At 41.5% G+C, this 21,823-nt stretch overlaps 1 protein-coding gene across 1 annotated transcript in view; it reads left to right on the forward strand.

The window, feature by feature from the left end:
- The first annotated feature begins 1,004 nt into the window (after positions 1–1,004).
- Positions 1,005–21,823, forward strand: part of etv4 (ETS variant transcription factor 4) — a 39,164-nt gene continuing 18,345 nt past the window's right edge. The window contains exons 1-5 of the mRNA XM_085285218.1: positions 1,005–1,079; positions 3,796–3,903; positions 4,507–4,597; positions 4,741–4,788; positions 11,231–11,284. Coding sequence (XP_085141344.1) covers positions 3,847–3,903; positions 4,507–4,597; positions 4,741–4,788; positions 11,231–11,284 — 250 coding nt within the window. The 5' untranslated portion in view covers positions 1,005–1,079; positions 3,796–3,846. The remainder of the gene's footprint in view (positions 1,080–3,795; positions 3,904–4,506; positions 4,598–4,740; positions 4,789–11,230; positions 11,285–21,823) is intronic.

Genomic DNA, 21,823 nt, shown 5'->3' on the forward strand with positions numbered 1-21,823 from the left:
TTAGTAGTTGTATCGAGTCAATTCCAGTTTGTTTCTGTATTTTTTCCTATTTTTCTAGTTTAGTGTTTATGAAGCTTGTCATTTGAGATTTGTTCCTTATATTTTGGTATAATGTTTTTGTCTCCCCAGCATCCTTCGTTCAGTGAGTTTTCTTAGTTTAAACCTCTAGTTATTTCCTATTTTACTTTGTTAATTATCAGTTAATCTCTTGTATCTAAATTTGAGTTTGACTGCCTTACCCATGGTTGTCTTTATTGCCTTCACCTGTGTCCCCTTTGCCCCAGCTGTCTCCACTTCCCCAATTACTCCATGAGTATAAATAGTCCAGACCGTTCTCTTAAATTTTTGTATCTGGAGAAGGGTAGTGTACTGAGAATTTGAAGGTTTTTACAGTAGGTGCCTGGACAACAATGTAATGCCAGATGTGCAGAAGTTGGATTATAACATGCAAATCTTAACTCGCTACAAGAGCTTCTTACATTTTTGCTTAATGCAGGTAATATAAATGAGGACAGCCTGTGAAAAATATCCATTTATTATAAAGTTTGGAAATTAAAAAACAACATTAACACACACACACACACACACACACACACACACACACACAGGGCCATGTTTATTAGGTGTGTACCTGTGCACCCGCTTTGGACTCTAGATCAACCTGAATAAAAAGTTTGCTTCGTTTTCAGTTACATCTACCTGCTCTTGTGACCACAGGTGCAAGATTCATGGTTTAGCAAGCTATATCAAGATGGAAGTCAGAGCTTTGTTGTCACAAAAGCGGCTGACCTTCTACCTGGCTACATCACCGTGATAAACTACTGAGTACTTAACCTGGTCAGCAAGCAAGTTATAGTCAGGTTCAAAATCAACTGACACTGACTGTTATATTCACAGCATGTTTTCAGTGCATTGTCGTTGTTTTATAGGTGCAAGTTCTCAGGATTCTTCTCATAGTGTTTGTAAAATAGTTGCATTTTATGTTCTTTATAGATTTTTCATCATCGACCACTGATCGGAGTAGGTGGCACTCATTGGGATCATTTTGTGCAGAAGAGTCATATGACGGCCATTTTTATGTAAGTGCATACGGACCCTGAAGCAGAAAGCCCTGCTTAAGAAATAGAGAGCTAACAATCATCACCATGATACCCATTATTGCCAACTGGAGTTTCATGTTTTGTTGAGCTAGTGAAGGCAAAGAAACCCTGGCTATGTTGAACATCATTTGCAGTATAGCCCTCTGCATTTGGGTTCTTTATCCTGTGAACTTGACAAATACAATGACATTTGTATACCACAAGTTTACCCTCAGTGTTTTGCATATTAGCGTTCTGACTGACACTAGACACAAGTAGGATTGTCTAAAGAGATAAGGTTAGCTAAGTGAACACCAGTGTACCAAATATTCTAGTGAACAAGTGCTTAGTACACGTTATCAGAAACCACAAAAGCCACTCTTGAAGTGGTGCTAGAGGAAAGTTAAAAGGATAACAATATCAGACAGATCCATCCTCTTTAGCCCACAACTTAACGTATAGAACTTCTTGAGATATTTTACTGGATACGTCAAAATGTGGAGTAACCAGTAGAGGTATATGAAACAAATGACAGAATTTGTTTGGGATCATAAATCTTGGTTGAGTATTTAGCTGCAGTGCATATAACTGTTGGTACATATTGACCCAAATGGCCTGATATGTTGAAATGACTTGTATTTATGGATAAACAGCACACCCATTTTCATAACTCACACTGTGTGTTATCACAATTCATTTTTGCTTTTTATGTTTTATTTGACGATATACACCACGGACAAATGACTAATGAGAACCTACGCCTGTCTAAGCTGTAGTCTTTTGACCTATTTAAGGTCATACACTGACACACACGTTGAAAATCCATCAAAACAACACGTAAAACATCCCTGAAGCTGCGTGCTTTTATAGGCAAATCCATAATGGATGCAGAATATCAACCTCCCCTAGTTTATGCAGTTTGAGATCCAACAAAGATTGCAAAGGTATGCTGTGTCTTACGCAAAAGAAAAACAAAATTGTGTAACTTGATGGGGGTTTTTTTTCACCACTTTACTTTCATCTTCCAGCATTTTGAGGGGCATCAAACCCTGACTTGAGACCCACTGTACCATCTTATAGAAGAGCACTGAGCGGCTTAAATTCAATTAAATTATCAGAATCTTTTCTAATTTCCTTGAGTCTGTGTTCCTGTTCAGTGGTGAAACTGCTCAGTGCTACTGTAGCAGTACAGAGCAGAGCTGATGCAATATTTATAGCCTGTTGTGTACATCTAAATGTGCATCTAAATATCATTAAGCAGGAAATAACCTGTACAGTATCCCTTGTTATGGAGACTGAATATCAACAGAGGAGAAATGAGGACGAGGAGGGTGCACATGCTCTTATAAGGCTCATTGCTGTATCTCTGAATCTCGTTCACCACTGAAACTAAACGCAAATCCCTTTAGGACTTGATTTCCTGTCTCTTGACTGGCCTCTCTCTGTTTTTTCAAACTGTTTCTGTGGCTTTAATTTGGCAAAATAGTTTCATAAGCAGTGAGCACTTCCCCATTCTCTCAGCCTCGAAGAGCTTTAAATCCTGTGGTTATCATGTGGCGTAGAGTTAAAACCACAAAAACGTAAGAATCCTTAATCCTGAATTCATTTGCGTCACTTTTTTAAAGCTTATTTTGATCTATGTAACTCCTGCAGGGCTAGTTCCACTTTTTCCTGGCCTGGCTGTGATCTCTTGTTATAAATATGGGGGAGAGACATGAAATGAGGTAAACAACATGAGGTTCTTTGAGTTTGTCTGGGCAGAAAAGAAAAACATGTCAGGACTTTCGTGCCAGGGCAGGTTTTTATGAATGGACGGGGTTTTTTTTCCTCTCTCTTTTTTGTGAATGAAAAACAACTGGAAAATCCAGTATAAAAGCTAACAGCCTGCCGAGATATGATTGGCTGCTAAGACCCAAACTCCACCTACGGTTGCTAGGATCCTGACTACCAGGCCTTTGATTGGCTAATAGAGGGGACCGAGACTTCATTCATAAGCCAGTGTATTCATCCGGACAAAGGCAAGAAATTCGAGCTCTTGAAGAGGAAATCCACCAATCACGAGTCTCTCTGGACCGAGCCAGAAAAGCACGTCTCCATATTACCCCCAAATCATCTATGCTGGAGAAGTGACAGCACAGCTGGCGTTCAAAGTCACCACACTTCGGTATAAACTTTATCTAAGAGCGTGCGTCAATCAAATCGGGTTTAGTTTAGTTGTTGCCTCTCGACAACACACGCTCACAAAAAATCCAACATCTGTTTTCCCCTCGCAGTTTCTTACAAAAAAAAAGTGGAGCCTGGCAATCTGGGCAGACGTGGCAAAAAGCCCACGAAATGTCTCAAATATACACATCTTATATGTTGTGCACTTTTCTAAACATCCGAAGTGTTTTTGAACCAGAAAGGGGAACTTTTTTGCGCACATTAACTAACAAAGCTGCATCCTTCTGCAAATACAAGTAAATAGGTGGTTGCTCGGTTTTGGTTTTTTTTTTGTTGTTGTTGTTTTTAACTTTACCTGAAACTTGCAATCTGTCGAGCTGTCTGTCACACAGACACACACAAACGCAAAAAGAAGATTTGTAAAGAGGGCCGCAGCCCGCTGGGTAATCACTCGCCATCGCTTCCCCTTGGCATTTTTTGTGAATGGAGCTCATTATGCATGCAGCCTCCACGCAGCTCCATTCACAAGCAGCGCTCCCTCCTCTCTCTGCAGGCTGCGTGGATCTCACTCAACTCAGCCTAAATGACCACAAACGGTTAACGGATGGATTATAAGATGGATGGATATCTGGACCAGCAAGTGCCTTACACTTTAGCAAATGTACGTATATTCGGATTAACTCTCCACTTCTCTTTTGCCTGGTTTTTTACGTTTCTGCTACCGGGTTTTGTTTTTGTTTTTTACATTTCTCTCGGCGTCGCGTCTGCACGAGTTTTGGCTGGAGCAGCTGTGTGTGCGTGCGCGCGATAGGAAACTGTTTGTCAAGCCGCTTAAAACTATGAAAAAAAACCCCACTCAAAGTAAAGGATATAATGTGGCGCATTTAATGTTTGTCCGCGGGGTTTCTTACGTGAACGAGTTTGTTTGGAGAACGTGTCAATGTGTGCCAAATGGTCACGTCGTTCAGACGCATACGGCGCGTTTGTTTTTCCAAGATTGCCTCCACAACTGGGAAATCAGTTGTTTTCAGTGGAGCTTGACGCTCACCAACTGCAGTAGGATCTCATTTGTAATCCATGACACTGTTATCATTATTATTATCATCATCATCAGTCCAAGTGGTAGCTTTTGCATCACTTCATGCCATTTTTCCTGGCCATAGTAAAGAGCTGTTAACTGCTTTGACACTGATGTGCTTAAAATGCCCTGTTGGGAGTCCATTTCTCACTTCTTTTCCTCTCTTAACCTCTATGGCTTTTGCAGAAGTCGCAAGGAAATGGGCCCCTAAATAGACTGTTGATGGCAGCGAAAAGGAAATACATGGACACAGAATTGCCCCCTCAGGAATCTGAAGGTAAAGTGAAAGAGTAGAAGTTTTGTCCTCTGGTCTTTTTACATGTTATACATCATGATGTATGGTTAGTGTCAGTCAGTCTGTGTCATAGCTACTGTGTGTCGATGAATATTCACTCTTTGTTTTTCTGTCTTTCTGTTCAGACCTCTTCCAGGATTTAATCCAACTCCAAGAGACGTGGCTCACAGAAGGTGAGACTTGGCTGACTCTTAATGTATAATTTCTGTGATGTGACTTTGACAGCCATGGGGGTTGATGCTACATGTGTCTGGACAGATCTGTAACCACTGAAACCACAAAGAATCATTTTATTTGATACTAAGATTTGCTTGAAACATTCTGAGACTACTACAGATATGCATGGCTCCCTGTTTTTTATGCTTATGCCACAACATTTTGCACTTTTATTGAACTGCTTTCAAACTTTATGACAAAGCTAATCGGGTTAGTTTTGCTGCCATACAGGATCTCGATTTTTCTGACTCAACACACATGCTCATAAAATACTCAGAATCCCCCCCACCTCCAAAAAGTGAACACAGACGGGACATTATTAGCTTTGAGCATACCCTATTTTGGCCATGTTGGCATGTAGTATGCGTGCGAGTTAGGGGCCAATGCAAACAAACAGGCTGTTTGGCTTGTGTCACTCAAAGGCGCATAGCGATGAAATGAGGCCCAGTCAGAGGTGATTGTCAGCTAGTAGACTTAATAAGTGCACTGATGACGTGAGCTGCAATGGAGTAATTATACTGTATGTCAAGAGGGGGAAAACAACACAACCAGTGAGTCACTGAGTGGGTTATTTTTTTTTTAGTGGTAACCTGGAGCACAGCAGTGGCAGGACAGTGAGTTTAAATTTGCAGAAAAGCTGCAAGTAAATTGAGAAGATCATCACTGGGTGTGAATTTTGTTGTGTCAATTGCTTTGATGGGGAAGATTAATAAAATATGCCATTCACTCCAATGTGAGCCAGAACAACCTGATAAATGCTGCTTAAGGTCATTTTCTACTCTGTTTGCTTACTTGAATGTTTGAACTTCACCATGCAGAATGAATGTGCAGACGATTAAAGTTGGACGCTTTTTTTTTAATGTTTGTCTGCTGCATATGCACAAAACTAAGGGTGGTCTAATATGCAGTGAGAGGGTACTTTTCCTTGAAGTTGGAGATGCGTTATATTCCTCAGTTAAATTTGGGAATTGAAAAATATTAATGTGTTCATAGGCTCAAGATTGTTTCATGCGCTGTGCTTTGAATTTTGGGGACAGTCGTGCACAAATTATTGCTCCGAGCAGTGTTTTTTAGTGTCCTTGGTTGGTTTCTTTCTAAACTATGGTTCTCAAAGGTTTGAGGGCTAAAGCCAAAGGGTCAATTTATTTATGAGTACATTTAAAAAACAGGGATTTACTAAGGTGCTATATAAGTAAAAATGCATTAAAATAACATTTAAAAAAATGGATATCAGTCAGGTTTAAAAGCCAATGAATGAAAATAGAATATACAAATAAAGACAGTTTGTGCCACACTTTAGGATCAGCTCCTGTTAATTTAGTTTGCCATCAATGGAAAACTCATGATGTATCATTAAAACATGTATGCCTATAGATAGATGGATAGATATAGTGTCCATCACGTCCTCTCACGTCATCTTTGGGCCAATAGAAAGCTTTGATACATTAACCTATAAAGAAGTTAATCACTTTTCTCAAAGAGCAACAAACCTTCCTGTTGCTATGTAGATCAATTAGCCAGCTCATTTTGACACTATGGACTCAACCCCTAGTAGGACAAAATGCCCTACTAGGGGATATTTTCATCTCCGTTGTGTTTCCCGATGCACATAAAGTGGTAGTAGTTGTTTTACGTTTTTTGTTTTTGTTTTGTTTTTAAAAAATATTACTTAGTCATGTACAACTGTAAAATAAGCCAAAGCAAAGGGGGATATGAATAAAACTGCTGGTGTAGCTCAGTCAAATAAGGCAGCCAAAATTATATTTTAGTCATCATTTCATGGAAAGTGGTAGCTAGCAACTCCTCCTTAACGACACTGTGCATGCAGTGAAAGAGTGATCGGGGAGTAGCGTGCAGTCTGTCATGTTTCTTAGTCACAAAAAAAATGCTTTAAAAAAATATTGTTCTCTAGTTGGCTAATCTAGTCTAAGCCCATGTTTAATCAGCATCTGTTAACATTTTGGTCGACCAGTTAACTCATTTAGTAGGATGAAAAGAGTCTTTTTTTTTTTTTCCTTCCATGTTCCCCCCCCCCAAAAAATGTAAAATCTCTTGTAAACATATTTTTGGTGGAACCTGAATGTGATCAATGTGTGTCTTTTGACTTGATTAAGGATCGTTGGATTACTTTTAACAGTCAAATGGGACCCATTCTGAGTCATCTGTAGTACATAGGAGAATAAGGGAGGTGAAGCAACTTTGATCTGAGACCTTGTGGAAAGCGCTTGTGTCTGCCCAAACAGCAGATGGATATTTAAATAGATCCTACTTCTGAGCCAGCTACTGTTTACAGCAAACAATGTCGTTTCCACGTTAGCTTCCACACCTTTTCACATGCGGCGTCAAATACCTGCAATTTCTCTTCACACCAGCGTCTCGCTTTAACAAAAAGACAAGACCCCAAACCAATAAAGTGCAACGATGAAAGTCACTTCAAAGCTGAGGCCCTATTTGTATTCACACATTTGGCTATTAAAGGCCACACTTAAATGTACCTTCTCCACTTACCTCCAGTGGTGTTAAGCCATTTAGATATCTTTGCCAACAACTTTACTACATAGAAGCTAAATTAAGTTTAGTTTGTGGCGCTCACAGTCTTGAAATGTTGCTTCCCAGATACAGTGTTGTGGTTACGCTGACTAATTCACGGGGCCTTTTTAGTTCGCGTAGCAACTTCCTACCAAAGAAACGGTCCCTTTGAAATCTGATAATGGACGTTTGACTGTTTCAATCTCAGTTTTTCAGATATTTAAGTCACTTGTAGAGTTTTCTCTAGAGATCCTGGAACAATAAAACCTAAAACTGTCTGCATGGCTAAACACCACAGAAAGCAACATTTAAAGTGAAAATTAGGCCCTTTCTATAATTAGATAAACCAGGCGTTTAAAGGAATTTAAAACATTGTTTGGCAGCTTATTGTTGAGTCACAGAGAGTGAAGGAGGGGGTGGGGGAAAGACCAAACGAAGTGTGTAAGTGTAACTTTATCAAAGTGTTATTTAACCCTAAGTATGGGGCTTGTTTTCAGCTTTCAGCTAAGACCTCTCCTTTCCTGTTGCATTAATTAAAGACCTTATCATGAGTGATTGCAGTTGTGAGGGATTCACCGAGGTTGTAAAAGCTGGTTTGCTGGAGGGATTTTTTTTTTCTACCAAAGGAGAGCGGAAGCAGGAGTGAGACAAAAAGGGTGAAGCGCTGAATGGCAAGAGTTCAGGAGCTTGTCACATCTTGTCTGATTTCTGGGCCTTTAGGTTTGTATGTCTGTAGCTGTTTAGCTCCTCCCAGGATCTCCCACTGTGAGAAGAAAGGGGGGGGGGGGGAAGTCATTCAAGGTGCCTGGAAGCATCGAGGAGAACATGCGTCTGTGCCCGAATAAACACACTTTCCTTCTTGTGCTGACTTGCATCTCAAAGTCCCTGATGAGGTGTTCCTGGAAACAAATCAGATACACGTGCAAGCGCTCATACGCACACAGGAAAGTGTGCAGACACAAACGCACACACAAACACACAGGATGATGCCTGATGCTCATCATTTGTTTTCCCTCTCCCGCGTTTCTACGAGGTCCAGCATGTTCCGCTTTGGACATGTTGAAACTAGTGGAAATGATTGATTGTTGGATGTGCAGAACTAAATATTGGCCCCTGCTCTGTCTCATACGGCAGCTTTATTCCTCCCCCCTGAGGGCAAAAGACTGAAAAGTTAAAAGGGGGTAATATTATTATGGTATAGTAAACCACAGGATGCGGCATTATATAAGAAATCGATGTCATTTATCAGAACATGCTCCAAAACGGAGTCATCCGGTTTCCTCTGCACAGGAAGGAGGAGTGTGACAACAAGAAAGTGGATTTGAATTTCTTATTTCCTCTTTTTGTCCTCTGCCTCTGCTGCTCGCTCGCTGTCTGAGTTTTGTTGTCTCCACTGATGAAGTGAGAGAGCGAGCGATGAGGCCACTGAGGTCGAACGCTGGGTCAGATTGTGGTTCTTGGGTGAGGTTACAATCAAAGGTCCTGTTGCAGAGTTGCAGTGCCATCTGCAAATGTCTTTTTGTAAGGTAAAAAAAAGTTGCTCTTTATCTAAAAAGTAGATACTTTTCCTCTTTTTAGTGGGTAAATGATGCTTAAGTACCCACAGTGTGTTTTTTGTAGCTCATTACACCCCTGATTGGGTTCATGATATTTAATGATACCCATCAAATTTTCCTTACCAGTTAGGTTGTACCATGACGTAAGTTTGAGTCCCAAGCAATGGAAACACTTAAAGTCCACACTCTTGTGTAGCTGGAGCATTGCCAGATTAAAAAGGTTGCGAGCTCTGGCTCTGCGCTACGATTAGGGTTAGGTCATTAACTCGAGGGTTGGCAAAAGAAATGCCAGTGCGTGTATCTGACCCCTTCACCCTTAGTAGGGTGTTGGCAGTCCAACGATTTAGGCTTTTCAACTGCGTTTGTGTGACTCAAAGTCCAAAGCTCCAAAAGGATAATTGTGAATGGGGTTTGGAAAGAGTAGCACAATAGCGTCTGTCTAGCTCTGCTGCACCTGGGCTTGGCGTCGCTGGCTCTGCTTATTCAGTTAGATCCTAGATGAGATTCATTATGAGAGAGTGCCTAATCAGGCCCACTGAAAATGTACACCACTGCAAGTCATTACAGATCAGATGAAGATATCACATATCACCGTATTGACTCGTCTATTTTTACAAATCAGTGTAAGTTGGGTGTATTTTGTTTCTTAGATGCAAACTTTTCTATCACTGAAAGGTAACTGAATATAATTTGGGTTAATATATTACTCTCATTAAATAGTATTCACTCTCACATATGGAGGGCACTTTACTAAAGTCACATATCCATTGTCTCTAATGCCTTTTATCAATCTACACAATATTTGGGGGATTTAAATCACATCATGTAGCTTTTAATGGGACTGAAACTTGGCTGGAATTTGGGGATTTATGCTTGCAGATTCATTTTTATTTTAATCACTCACCGGCCACTTTAAGTATAACTGCTGCACAACCTTTTCAAGGGTTTACAGTGAACGGTGCAAAAAGCAAAAATAACCAACGAGCGGCTGTTCTCTGGGCAAAAATTCCTTCTTGATGTTAAAGGGATGAGATTGTTTTGAGGAAGGCAACAGTAACTCAAATAACCAGGCATGCAAAAGAGCATATCTTAACGCACAAGATACGAAACCTTCAAGTAGAAGACCACACCAGGAGTCGCTCCTGTCAGCTAGAAACAGGAAACTGAGGCTACAATTTGCAATAGCTCGAAAAAATCGGACAACAGAAAATTGTACAAACATCATCAGGTATGAGTTTCTGCTGTGACATTTAGATGGTGAGGTCAGAACTTGGTGTAAACATCACGAAAGCGTGGTAGCATCCTGCTTTATTACCGACTGAGCATTGTTTCAGTATCACGTCATATGGACCAAAGTCTCTGAGGAATGTTTCCATCGCCTTGTTGAATTTATGCCATGAAGAATGCAGTCCTGAAAGCAAAATGGGCTCCAACCCAGTGCTAGCAAGGTACACTTAATAAAGCGGTCGGTCAATGTAGCTCTATTATATTCAAGAGAATACAGCCAATATGGCACACCAAAACAATCTAGATACTTGATAACCCTACAAGCAAAAAGAAAATTATCTAGACTTGATTTTGTGGGGAACTATTCACGTAATCTTCACTTGCTCTTGTTTCGCTCTTCCACTTCTTCTTTTTGCTTTTAGTTTCCTTGTTTTCTCTCTACTTCTATTTTAAGCCAGTCGCCATCTCTGCAGAAGATGAAATCCAGACTGCTTTTAGATTGTTAGACAAAAGTCCCCAACTCTTTGGAAACAAATCAAAAAAGAAAAGAGCTGGTTTGTCACACCATGTGACAGATCTCTTCACTGGTTTGGCCAGAGCGGCTTGTATTGTCTGTTGGGATTTCGAGTAGAAACTAGATAACACCTGCCTGTTAGTGACGGGTTTGAGATGAGTGTTTTTAAAGAGGCGGAGGGAACTTTCACTTATAGACAAAAACATTGTGAAATCGAAGCGGGCAGGCTGGGTGGGGGAGTGGGGGGCTGAAGGACTTTATTTCCTCTATATAATAGTCTTAAAGCAAGGGCAAAGAAAAATTTGTATTTTCTCCGACTTGGTGTGACTGCTACAAATGCTACACAAAACCAGTTTGGCAGGTTAACATCTACAGTGTATCCATGTTGTTGTTCTATTGATTTATCGATGAGTAAACTGCTGGCATGCTACACACACAAATCATGAAGGTCACCTGAATGAGCACGACTCAGATTTCAAAGAAGAGAAGAAAGTTACACCATCAGAGATGAAAGAAAGGTAGAGAAATATTAGATTCTTGTCTAAAACACAATCTGTTTCTTCTTAATTTCAGCTCAGGTTCCTGACAGCGATGAGCAATTTGTTCCTGATTTCCATTCTGAGAACTGTGAGTACATTCAGTTTTTGTCCTTTAAACGAATGTCTGGAAATGCGCTCTGTGTCAGTTTCATAGAAAACAAAACTCTGGCCTTTTGACCACACTTTGTCACAAAATTTCAAATTCAATCAGTATTGAGTCATGTAACACACAGTGCTGTACATGCCCGTCTAACCCCATCTTTCTGCTTTGGCATTTAGCCTGTTCATATAATTCCTGTTGAATTTTGCATGTTACGAGAAAGACGGGATGAAAGCAGCGGTCAGATTTGGGCTGTGAAGCCACCAGAGGCTTACGTGGGGATACTGTAACTCGCTGATGTTACAGTAATCTCTTTGGGAGGCAAAGCTATGCAGAAACAGAGGGGCTAATGACCCAGTCAACATGGAGTGAGTTTGGATCCTGGCATTATGTCCTGCCGCCATCCATTTGCATGCCTTTGAAAAGTTGAATGGAGACGGCCCAGGAAACCAGTAAAAAAATTATTCAGGGCCCAGGTACAAAGATGGCCTTTTGTCCACATCGGAAGGTGTAAAATAGAAAAGCAAATTCCTGGGCTGCACAACTGAGCGCCTATTTGAATGAGTTTCCCTTTCTTGTTGTGTGTTTTAACAATGGCGATTCAGGATATGGGTGGGAGTACGTGTTGCTCTACAAACAGTTTTTTGTTTTTTTCGGCCCCATTCAGCACATTGAAGGCTTCTCCGTCTTAAGCAATGACACCGAAATGGCTGGAATCTTAAAGGAATCTTAAAGGGAACTTCTAGAATTAATCCCACCCCCTAAGTAAAACTGGCAGCTTTGGTTCCCGGTCAAAGGCGCTTCCTCCATGTGACTTTTGTGTGCAAACATCATGTGATTTAACCAGCTCCGTGTCACCACTGTTCAGCCCCTCGGTGACACATGCCCTGCGCAATATTGTCACTGTGTCGGCCGACAATACGGAGGAGGATGTGCGGATGATCCCCGGGCCACACAGAGGTCATGTCTACTTAACCCCCTGGACTGTCAGCCAATCAGCTGTCAGGCCTCCACTAAGGGTTGACCTGGGTATGATTTGCAGGGTCAGCGGGGCTTCAATTTGACAGGCAGCTCACTTATACGCAGCAGAGACACTCCTGCGTTGACAGACAGTGTCCCTGCTGATCACGGTCAATAGCCGCTGAGTCCACTTAGAGCATCTCTATTCAGCTCTGACTGGTGGAAAACTGAAGCTGACAAGCGACTTTAAATATTTGCGCTTGTTCTGTTCCCATGCTGAACTGAAAAGGCGTTCTCAGCAAGTGTTTAAAAAAGAAAGAGGTGACTCACCTGTTTTGGAAACTCAAAAACATTGAGAAAAAAAAAAAACATAAAGGAAAGCCTTAATCCCAGGTGACCGGAATATAATTGAGGCCTCCACTGAATAAGCATCCTAGTAAAAAATTAAACATTGTTGTTTACCGAGTCAAGTTGTTACCTGCATGGGTGTGGTGCTGACGAAGGGAGGAAATGTGGAGCCAGTGAAATGGCAAAAGAGAGGCAAAAACATTGGAACATGTTGGAATGCTAGATTAGAGAAGAGGAGGGGGCAAAGCAGGGATTGTGCAATACCTGCACATCTGGTAAATCTATCTCATCTGGTCCATTCTCCCTCAGTTCACAGCTAACAAGCATGCTCTGTCTGCAGGCCGCCACTGAGGGAAGGTTATGCAAACATGCAACTTTTATGTACTTGCTGACCTGCCTGTGTGTGCTTAAAGGTAATTGAGCCATTGGTGATAACAGTGCACCCTATGTTTTTTCCATCGGCTTCATGTGATTGCCCGTGAGGATTAATGCTTGTTTTTCTGTGGTGACGCTACTGTCAGACAGATTACTTTGTCTGTTTACTGCCTTCGGGGGAGAAACACATGGAGGTGTCAGTCAAATTTACAGTGCACAAGCGTAATTAAAATAGTTTAGACGCGTCACTAGTTTCGCACTAAAAGGCCACAGTCGGAGGGTTTGCCGAGGCTTTGCCTGCACTGAGAGCTTGTTCTTTGTTCAAGTATGTTGTTTACACTTGGAGCAGCTCGAGAGATGTGACCCATTCATAAATTTTCTTCCCTGTGTGCGTAAAAGGAAGTGTGCCTCTCCCTCCCCCCTCTTTCTCTCTCTCTCTCTTGCGCTTTCTCCCTCTCTCAGTCCTCTCCTTCAGTCTTCATTCATAAAAAAGCCCTACAGTACTACAGACCCCCCCCCCCCCCGCCTTTCTGACGCCCCCCCCCTCCGCTCTTCAAGTAGATACTCCAAACTCCTCCCTCCCTTCCTGTGTCTGTACAAACTAAGTCAAATTTAAAAATCTGGACTCCCCTTTCCCTTTTCTCTCTACCTCTCTCTGTCTTTCTCTCCAAACACACACATTCATGCACACACTGAGTGTTCCAAGATGTGAACTAATCCAGTGATTTTAAGAGTTGTGTGGGACGATTGTTTAGTTTTGTGCCTTGCAGTAATTATATAGGAAGTTGTGGCTATAGAATGCTGTTACAGTTCTTCTCGGCGAGTAAGTTTACCAAGGGAGAGAAAGCAAAATGACAAAGAGCGAGAGTTTCTGAGGGCAAAGGGGGAAGAAAAGAAAAAGAGATGAAGACATAAAACTGAAAATCAACTTTGTCAAAATAATTTCTACCTTTCGTCCTTCTGGGGTCCTTACACATTGTCTACATGCAGCTGTTTTTCCATTTTATTCTTTGCAACCTTTTCTTTAATTGTAGCACACCATGCTATGAAATAGGGCTGCATGATCCGTTTCTATACACTGTCCAGAAAGTGTCAAAAGGTGTCTGAAAAGCCCAAAGGCATCATTGTCAGATTGCTTGTTTTGTCTGACCGACATTAAAAGGCTGAAGTTATGCAAGATATAATCACAAACTGTGTATAAAACATAGACATAGCCACCGCAGTGGCACCTGTTTGTTTTGTGAACTCTTATTCTGAAGCCTCAGTTTTAGCATTGTGGCTATCTTGGTGTTTGGAAGCAAGGAGAGGCTTTATTTTGGCAAGCAGGTGGAGTGTTGGGTTATCTGGAAGAGCTGAGGAAGCTTGGTTAGCACACCGCATCTGTAGACTGTATCCATGCATTGCACAGACACCTGCAAATCTGTGCATTAAATTCTAGACGTATTTATATGCTAGTTGGCACTAAATCTTGAGCAGAAGAGGATGGTGGCTAAAGGTACCTCTCACCACCTGTTAAGGTAGCCCAGCCTCTAATGATGCATTGCAATCAATCCTAGTCAGTTTGTGGCACTGAGCACAGCTCGTCTGCCACCCATCTCTTTGCAATGGTTGACTGTAGTTGATTGGAGGAATTTCTGAATTTTGTTTCAGATTAGAGGGTCTGTCTAGTAATAGAACGAATAGACTGACTCCATCTTACTGCCTTTTTGATCAGTCTTTGACAGAATCAGAATAGATTTGACACGTTTGCCTAAAAATATAACTATTTAAACTGTTACTAAAAGTTGCTGATTCTCTTTCTAAAGAAAGGAAAGAAGGTAGAAAAAAGAAGAAAAGGTTCCAGTAACCCAGCTCTAACTAAATCCTCCCAGCAGCGTGGCTCTCTGGCTCCCTGTGTTCTGCTTTGTCATGAATTCACAGCGCTCCTCTTGTTTGGGTTGTTTTTCTGGATCCGAACTGGCCCAATCAGGCCCTATTTGGAGCGTGGGGCGATGGGTGAATCGAACCCATCCCCACCCCCTTTCCCTGCTCCCTCTTTCCCCAAAAGAGAAACATGCAGCTCTGTGTTCTCCACTTTCCAAAATACAGCTGCTATGCAACAAAGTGTGCAAAAACATCCAGGTGCCTGCCAGACATGCACAGATACCGCTCGCCTTCTCGCTCTGGGGGAGGCGAGCCTTCCTCAATGACTGTGTTTGTTGCGGCATTTTGTTTTGTTTATGAGTAAAACACTTGATTTCTCTAACATGAACATATGATTTCTTTTGACAGCTTCTCCTCCACTTACTCACGCATGTACATAAACACACTTGGGCTGGTATACGTTTTGTTTTTTATACACAGGCTTCAGCCCTGCAGTTTTATGAATGGGTTGGTTGTGAAAGACTGGCTGAGGCAGCACATTGAGTTAGGGGGAGTAAACCTTCATTCATGACATTAACATGAGTTATTCCTCTACCAAAACACCTATAGAAGTACAGGCTTCTTTTCTGCCAGTCTTTGACTGACTACAGTGATACAGAGAGTTTGTTTTGCTAGGTCTTTATTTGTATTTTCTCTGTTTGGTGGAGTTAGAGCCACATGTTTGGTTTAAATGTCCTAAATTCAGTTAAGATGGGACCTTTTAAATATACATAAAAGTTACTTTAGGTTTACAACATCTTTTAGTCATGTTTTAGGCAATCAAATCCACTGAAAAGGAGTTTGTAATGTCTACAATGTAGAGGAAAAGGCGTTTAATAACTTCCAGTGGGGAAGTTAAAGCTGAACTCCTGTGTTGATTCAGAACAGCCCTGTAAAAGCCAGGGGGCCATGGGGGATTTGAGCCAGGCAGCACAGCCCGCATGTCAGCAGCATAGTTCTGTGAATGGACAGCAGTATGTGTTTTATTACAGGAGAGTGATGGGAGGTGTATGTGCAAGGAAAAAAGGGTTGATGGGATGCTCATATGCATGCCTGTCTCTTTCTGTGTTATTTACATGAACAGCTTTGCTTTCTGCAGCTGGAATTTTTCTCTTTTAAAGGAGAGCACAGACCAAAGTGGGGAACAGATGCCGTGGAAGAGGGTGAGGCCATAAAAACAACAGTAGCTTAACTTGATTGAATAATAATAGGAAGAAGCAGCAATTGCAATGACAAAGGCCAGTTTGAACATGTTGGCTGTTATGATAATCAGTGTTTATTACAACTTTAGTGTCAATTTGGATTTGACAATTAGGCATCTCTTTTAAGTACACGTTCCACGTTCCATAAAAGCTAAAAATAAGTCGGTGCTTACTTTTGGCTTCACACGAGACTCTGTTACTTCCCCTTATTCCCTGGACCTTTAGAGGGGAACGTAACAAGGCGTATGATTCTTGCTTCGGGTGCGAGACGTCCCGGACGAGCCCCCACTTGTTACGTTCCCCCCTAAAGGTCCTGGGGATGAGGGGAAGTAACAAAAAAGTGTCCGGATTGAAAAAGGAGAGAAAGAGGCAAGCTGGTTTAATTAAAAGGCTTTATTAACGTTTCAACAATACTAATTCAAAGAGACGGTCAAGCCGCTATCACTCTTTTAAAGGGAAACACAACAAAACTCAGTAGTTGGTCAAAGCCCTGGAAAGTAAGTAAAACAAAATGTTAATCACCAAACACACTCCTCTCCACAGAGCAGGAGTAATCGAGCAGGATGCGCGCACACACAGTTCACCAGCTGAGCCTAGAGCTCACCTTTCTCTGGCCTTAAGTACCTCTAACTGCTGATTGGAGTCAGCTGTACCCAACGGACGGCACTTAGGCAGAAGAGACCACACCCACACCAGGGCAATTTCAACAGACTCGAACCCCATTCACCTTGGTGGAAGTCATCTGGAGACTTTACTCACCCAATCCGTATGAAAAGACCTGTGATTGGCCCGAAAACGAAACCCAGGGCAGGTGCAGGAGTCTAGTTTACCTTCAGTCCACTTCAATCTCAATATCCTGAAAGTTTATAGGGTTTTGCTCCAGTTAGGCATAAAAACAAGTTGTAAGACACTTAAAATAAGAGAGAACTGGTAAAATGACCATCTACAGTACATATACAGTTGTCCAGTATAATTACAATTATTCCCAACATTTTCAGCTCCACTTCTTCCCCCTCTTCTTCAACCCTTTCTGAAGTCATAATCACTTTAAGTTTGTAACTTTCCCAAACAGAAGTTTTGACTGTCCATGACAGAACTCAGACTTTAGCACTGTTTATACTTTACTTAACCCAACCCCATCTAAACCATTATTTGGCTTTGTCCCTTGTATGGTGGCCATCATCATGTGTACCGCAGCGCTCAACATTTTTAGACATTACCCAGCTTAGCTGCTTGAGAGAACACAAAGCTCCAACACAGTCAGTTGAGGCGTTAAGGAGTCTTTAACCTGCCGGCTTGTTAGCACAAAGTACTTGTTATGCCTAACTGAGCCCATGTGAGAATAACTTGGACAGTAAAAGTCTGGTGAATTCCCAGTAAGCAAGTGGGCATCATGTGCTCCCTTCTGCACAGGCTACCCAGACAGCACCGTCGTCTAAGAGACAAAGCCTGACACTATGTGCTAGAACTGAGAGGGGGCAACTTCAGCTTTCACAGCTCATGTAAGAAAATGACTTTGATATTTTGCAATTTTGCAAACTAAATTTGTCTTTAGAACCACCTGTGTTGTCATTCCTCTCTAATTTTTTTTCCTTGTACCAATGCTGCTGCCTTTCCATCAGTTTTACGATAAAACAAAGAAATTAGTAGCTGCATGGCCAACCAGACAGTTCAGCAAACACAGTTATCAACACACCAAACACGTCCAGCTTCTGAGCAGAGGAGGTCAATGCATAGTAACCTGCTGACACACAGCAGAAGGTGTGTAGCGTGAGCTGAGAGCTGGCGTACGCTGATATTGATCCTCGCTAGTCCAGGAGAGGAACAGGAGGAGATGGAGAGGGTGGATGGATGACTTGATAAAGATAAAGCAGAGATAAATCAGTCTGTAGGAGAGGGAGGGGAAAGTGGAGGGCTAGGAGCGGGTCAAACGTGCCACGAAGCATTACGGTCAAGATCACTATCGAGAGGGCCGGGGGTGGGGGCTTTCTGAGAAGTGCGGGAAGAGCTGTGGATGTGGCATGCTCACTGATAATTTCAAGGAAGGTGTCCCGGCCTTTCAGTGTGTTATCTCCTCCTTCTGATGAGGTAGATTTCACCTCCAAATACGTAAAGGCATGCATTCTCACAAACACGTGAACGACTGCACACTCACATCCACGAGATGCCCCGGTGGGCAGCTCATTATATCATTTCAGTAACAGTGTGAGGGGGTGGATCGATCGCTACATTAAACATTAAGAGGGGACAGCTATATTGGGGGCTGAGGGATTGAGAGTCGAGAGTCAATATTGTTCCAGATTAATTACATCCACCTCTCGCCTGTGACGGGATGTCCCTCTCATGGCACGTCCCAAGACAGGAATGTATTGTATCGCCTGCACTAAACAGCAATAAGGCTCCAAGATTTATGGCTGTTCAATGGCCATTTATAAAAAGCCAGCGCTGCACAATTGAAAGTGAAGTGGACAATAGGGAAAACATATGATTTCAGAAGATTTACCAATTAAATTCTGATCCCCTGATACTTTATTTTCTCTCCCTCGTACTCAGTTTTTCCCATTTCTCTTATAACGAGAGCAATATCAATACAAATTGATCCAGTTCACTGAGGATTCAAGGTTGTACTGTAGGAGGAATTCTGGGGGAAGAAATCTAAGTTTAGTTGTTAAGACAACAATTACACCCCTTTCAAAAAATATTGTTTCGATTTCAAAAAATGGGAAGTGATACTATGATGCTTGCAAAACTGTAGCGTCACTGTTGTTCCCATGTTTAGTGTCATTTAGATCTACATCCTGTTAGCCAATGCAACATAGTGCACCAGAGGCGTTCCAACGGCCAACAAAGTCCAGAAAACATTTGTCAGAAGTGCCACTGTGCTATCCAAAGAAATCATCTCTCCGCCCTACTGATACTATAGTACTTTCCATCAATCTCGTTAGGCTTGTTTGGCAGCTATCTGACAACCGTTCTTTAAATATTCAAGTAGCCTGAACCATTATCAGATGAGAGAAGATGATCTGTAAATCTGATAAAGCAGACACTAATGGAGCCAACACTCCTGGGCCTCCCCCGAGCAGACAGACAGTGAAGCCACTCCTGAGCCCGTTGGCTCCCAGAGACGAGGGTGAGTTCGTCTTCCTGATTGTGCAGTGGCCTTAAAAGCATGCACACATGCCCAACACATGTTTCCATGCACCACTGGACAGGCTCGAAACGGTCTGGATCACATTGGTTCGCCTAGCCTCCCTCGCTCTCTTTTTGCTCTCACTCTTGCACATTTTCACACATAAGTAGAAACTTGGCCAAAGTCAGTACCACATTGTGACCAGATTTTGACTTTTTAAATTTCTATTTTTCCCCCCTTTAAGGTTTTAGACGTGCTCTAGATAAAGACAAGTAATTTGTGCAGTCAAATGTTACAATCTTGTGTTCTTAAATACATGTGGAAGACACTCATTTTAGCTATAGTTATAGCTTGTCTTTGATAAATGAGATTTAGGTGATTTTTAAGATTTGCCCTTGGTGCTCTATTTCACAATTACTGGGCACTTTTGACTCTTAAAATGCACATGAAAAATGCAGCCCTAAACTGGGAAAAATGAACAAGGAAAAGAATTGAAATTCATGATATATTTAAGTGTGTGATGTAATGCATGATACAGTGTGTGTTCTATACTATCAGTATTTAAGCTAATAGTTCTTTAACACATAAGATGTATATATTTTCTACAAAAAGATGTACTTTAATTTTTAAATATCATTACAAAATTTAGTTTAGTGAAACGGTAAGAAAGACAATTAAACAAGGTTCCTGCAATTGTTACTAATATGATTGCTTATAATAATATGGCACCCATGATTTAAAAAATGTGTTCTAGCTGGTAGCACCTGTATAAGGATGGGTCATTCATATTCATTGATCATGGTTCATTTTTACTGGATAAACTGATGTAAATTTCAATTCATTCATCTGAACTTTACACAGAAGCAAACTACTTCTGTTCTATTTGTCCAAAAAGTGAATTTCTTACAGCAAATTACTTTTGCCCTTGAATCTCTGCAGAAAGAAAGTAACACAGCATTTCCACAAGCAGAGAGGGAATCCTAATGAGCATGTGCAATCACACTAGCTCGTTTTTGGACTGAGGAATTGCATGTTAGCGCTATCCCTGGTCTCCATATGTACATCGACATGACCGTTTTTTGACCATGACAAATGGTGTAAAAATTGAAAGAAGTAATGCAATAAAGCATTTGTTTCTCTGTTTACTAGGCCAAAACATTCACTTCAACATGCGGTATTAGTCATTTAATATGAAGCTCAAAAATCAGGTACACAGCTGCAATCTATTTATTTTTATCTGTTTAGTGTTTAAAAAAGAGAACCCACACAAAACAAACTATATAAACTTAGAATTAGACCATAAGCTTGGTCTCACAAAGTAAAATCCACCAGTCTGTGCAAAACTTTGACTGTCAACACATGCATTATAGGTTTGATGTAACCTACACTTTAAATGCTTTTAGATTCTTTTATACTGTGCCAGGCATTCTCCTATTATGTCTCCACCACAATGTATTCACTAAGCAAATAACGTGATTCACAGCCTCTGTAAATCAATAACTTCCTTTTTAACCTTTAAAACCATCATGGCATAATTGGCATCCTTGTTATTATTGATCACTCACCACAAGAGATCAATTGGAAAGAGTGGGAGACCAGGTGTAGGCCATCTTTGCAGCTTGCTTTTAACGCGGCTGTGCAGCACGCTGAGGCCACGTGTCATTCGTTCTGCCATGTACAGCACATTTCATGTGAGACGGGAACCAGATCTCTAGATAACCCCGAGAAGATCCCTCCAAGAGTCCGACTTGAATCTTATTTGTATGATTGGATGCATTAAGTGTGTATTTACGTTACGCTTCACAAGTTCCTCGCTTTAGCAAGCTCCAGTCACCCTGTTTGACACCGAGGCTGATGTCCAATGAGTTATTGTGAGCGAGGCTGTCGTGTGCTGCAGACTTCCAGAGGCTTAGCACTTGGCCAAGCAGCATATAAACATCCAACGTAAGACTCTCCAGATGCACTCCTGTCTTCAGATTGGATTTCCCTACACTAGAGCCTTTAATGGTAGGAAATAATCTGTCCAAAATAAGATGGAAGAGTTCATAGCCAGGTCTCGTCAACTGCACGCAGCAGCTCCTTCACTTAAGATATTAAAATATTTTTGACTGATACAGTTCATGAAAGTTTAATCCCATCATTCTGTCTCTTTCAATCAAGGCGATCGTAGAGATTTTTGCAAAAACTGGTTTAAAATATCAGTCGGTGTCAGTACTATTTGTGTTTTTGTGTGGAACCCCAATAGTGTTTCCTGACATTTTCACCCCAACTCCATATGGCTCAGCTGAGGAGACCATTGTGTAGTGAAGAGTCTGTGTGGGGATCGTGCTTGCTTATGCCATTTGTTTGTGGTAGGTGTCTGTTGAATGGAAACCTACCCAATGTAATTATCCCTCTACTTCCTAAAGCACTCAACCATGACCATCACCTTTCACCCTGCATCCTCCCCCTCTAAGAGCCAACATTTACATATGTAAGAGCGCATCTCCACCCTGTCTTTAGCTCAGGGTTATCCCTTTACACAGGGCTCAAAAAAGGGTGCAAATGGCAAAGAATACGACAAAATAAGGAAGGAGGAGATGAGATGTGTTTGGATTGAGGAAGAGCCCT

This window comes from Mchenga conophoros, linkage group LG8 (assembly GCF_057382185.1).
Source record: "Mchenga conophoros isolate Kocher_MC1m ecotype Shallow Benthic linkage group LG8, M_conophoros_male_GT1.1, whole genome shotgun sequence".
Classification (NCBI taxonomy): domain Eukaryota; kingdom Metazoa; phylum Chordata; class Actinopteri; order Cichliformes; family Cichlidae; genus Mchenga; species Mchenga conophoros.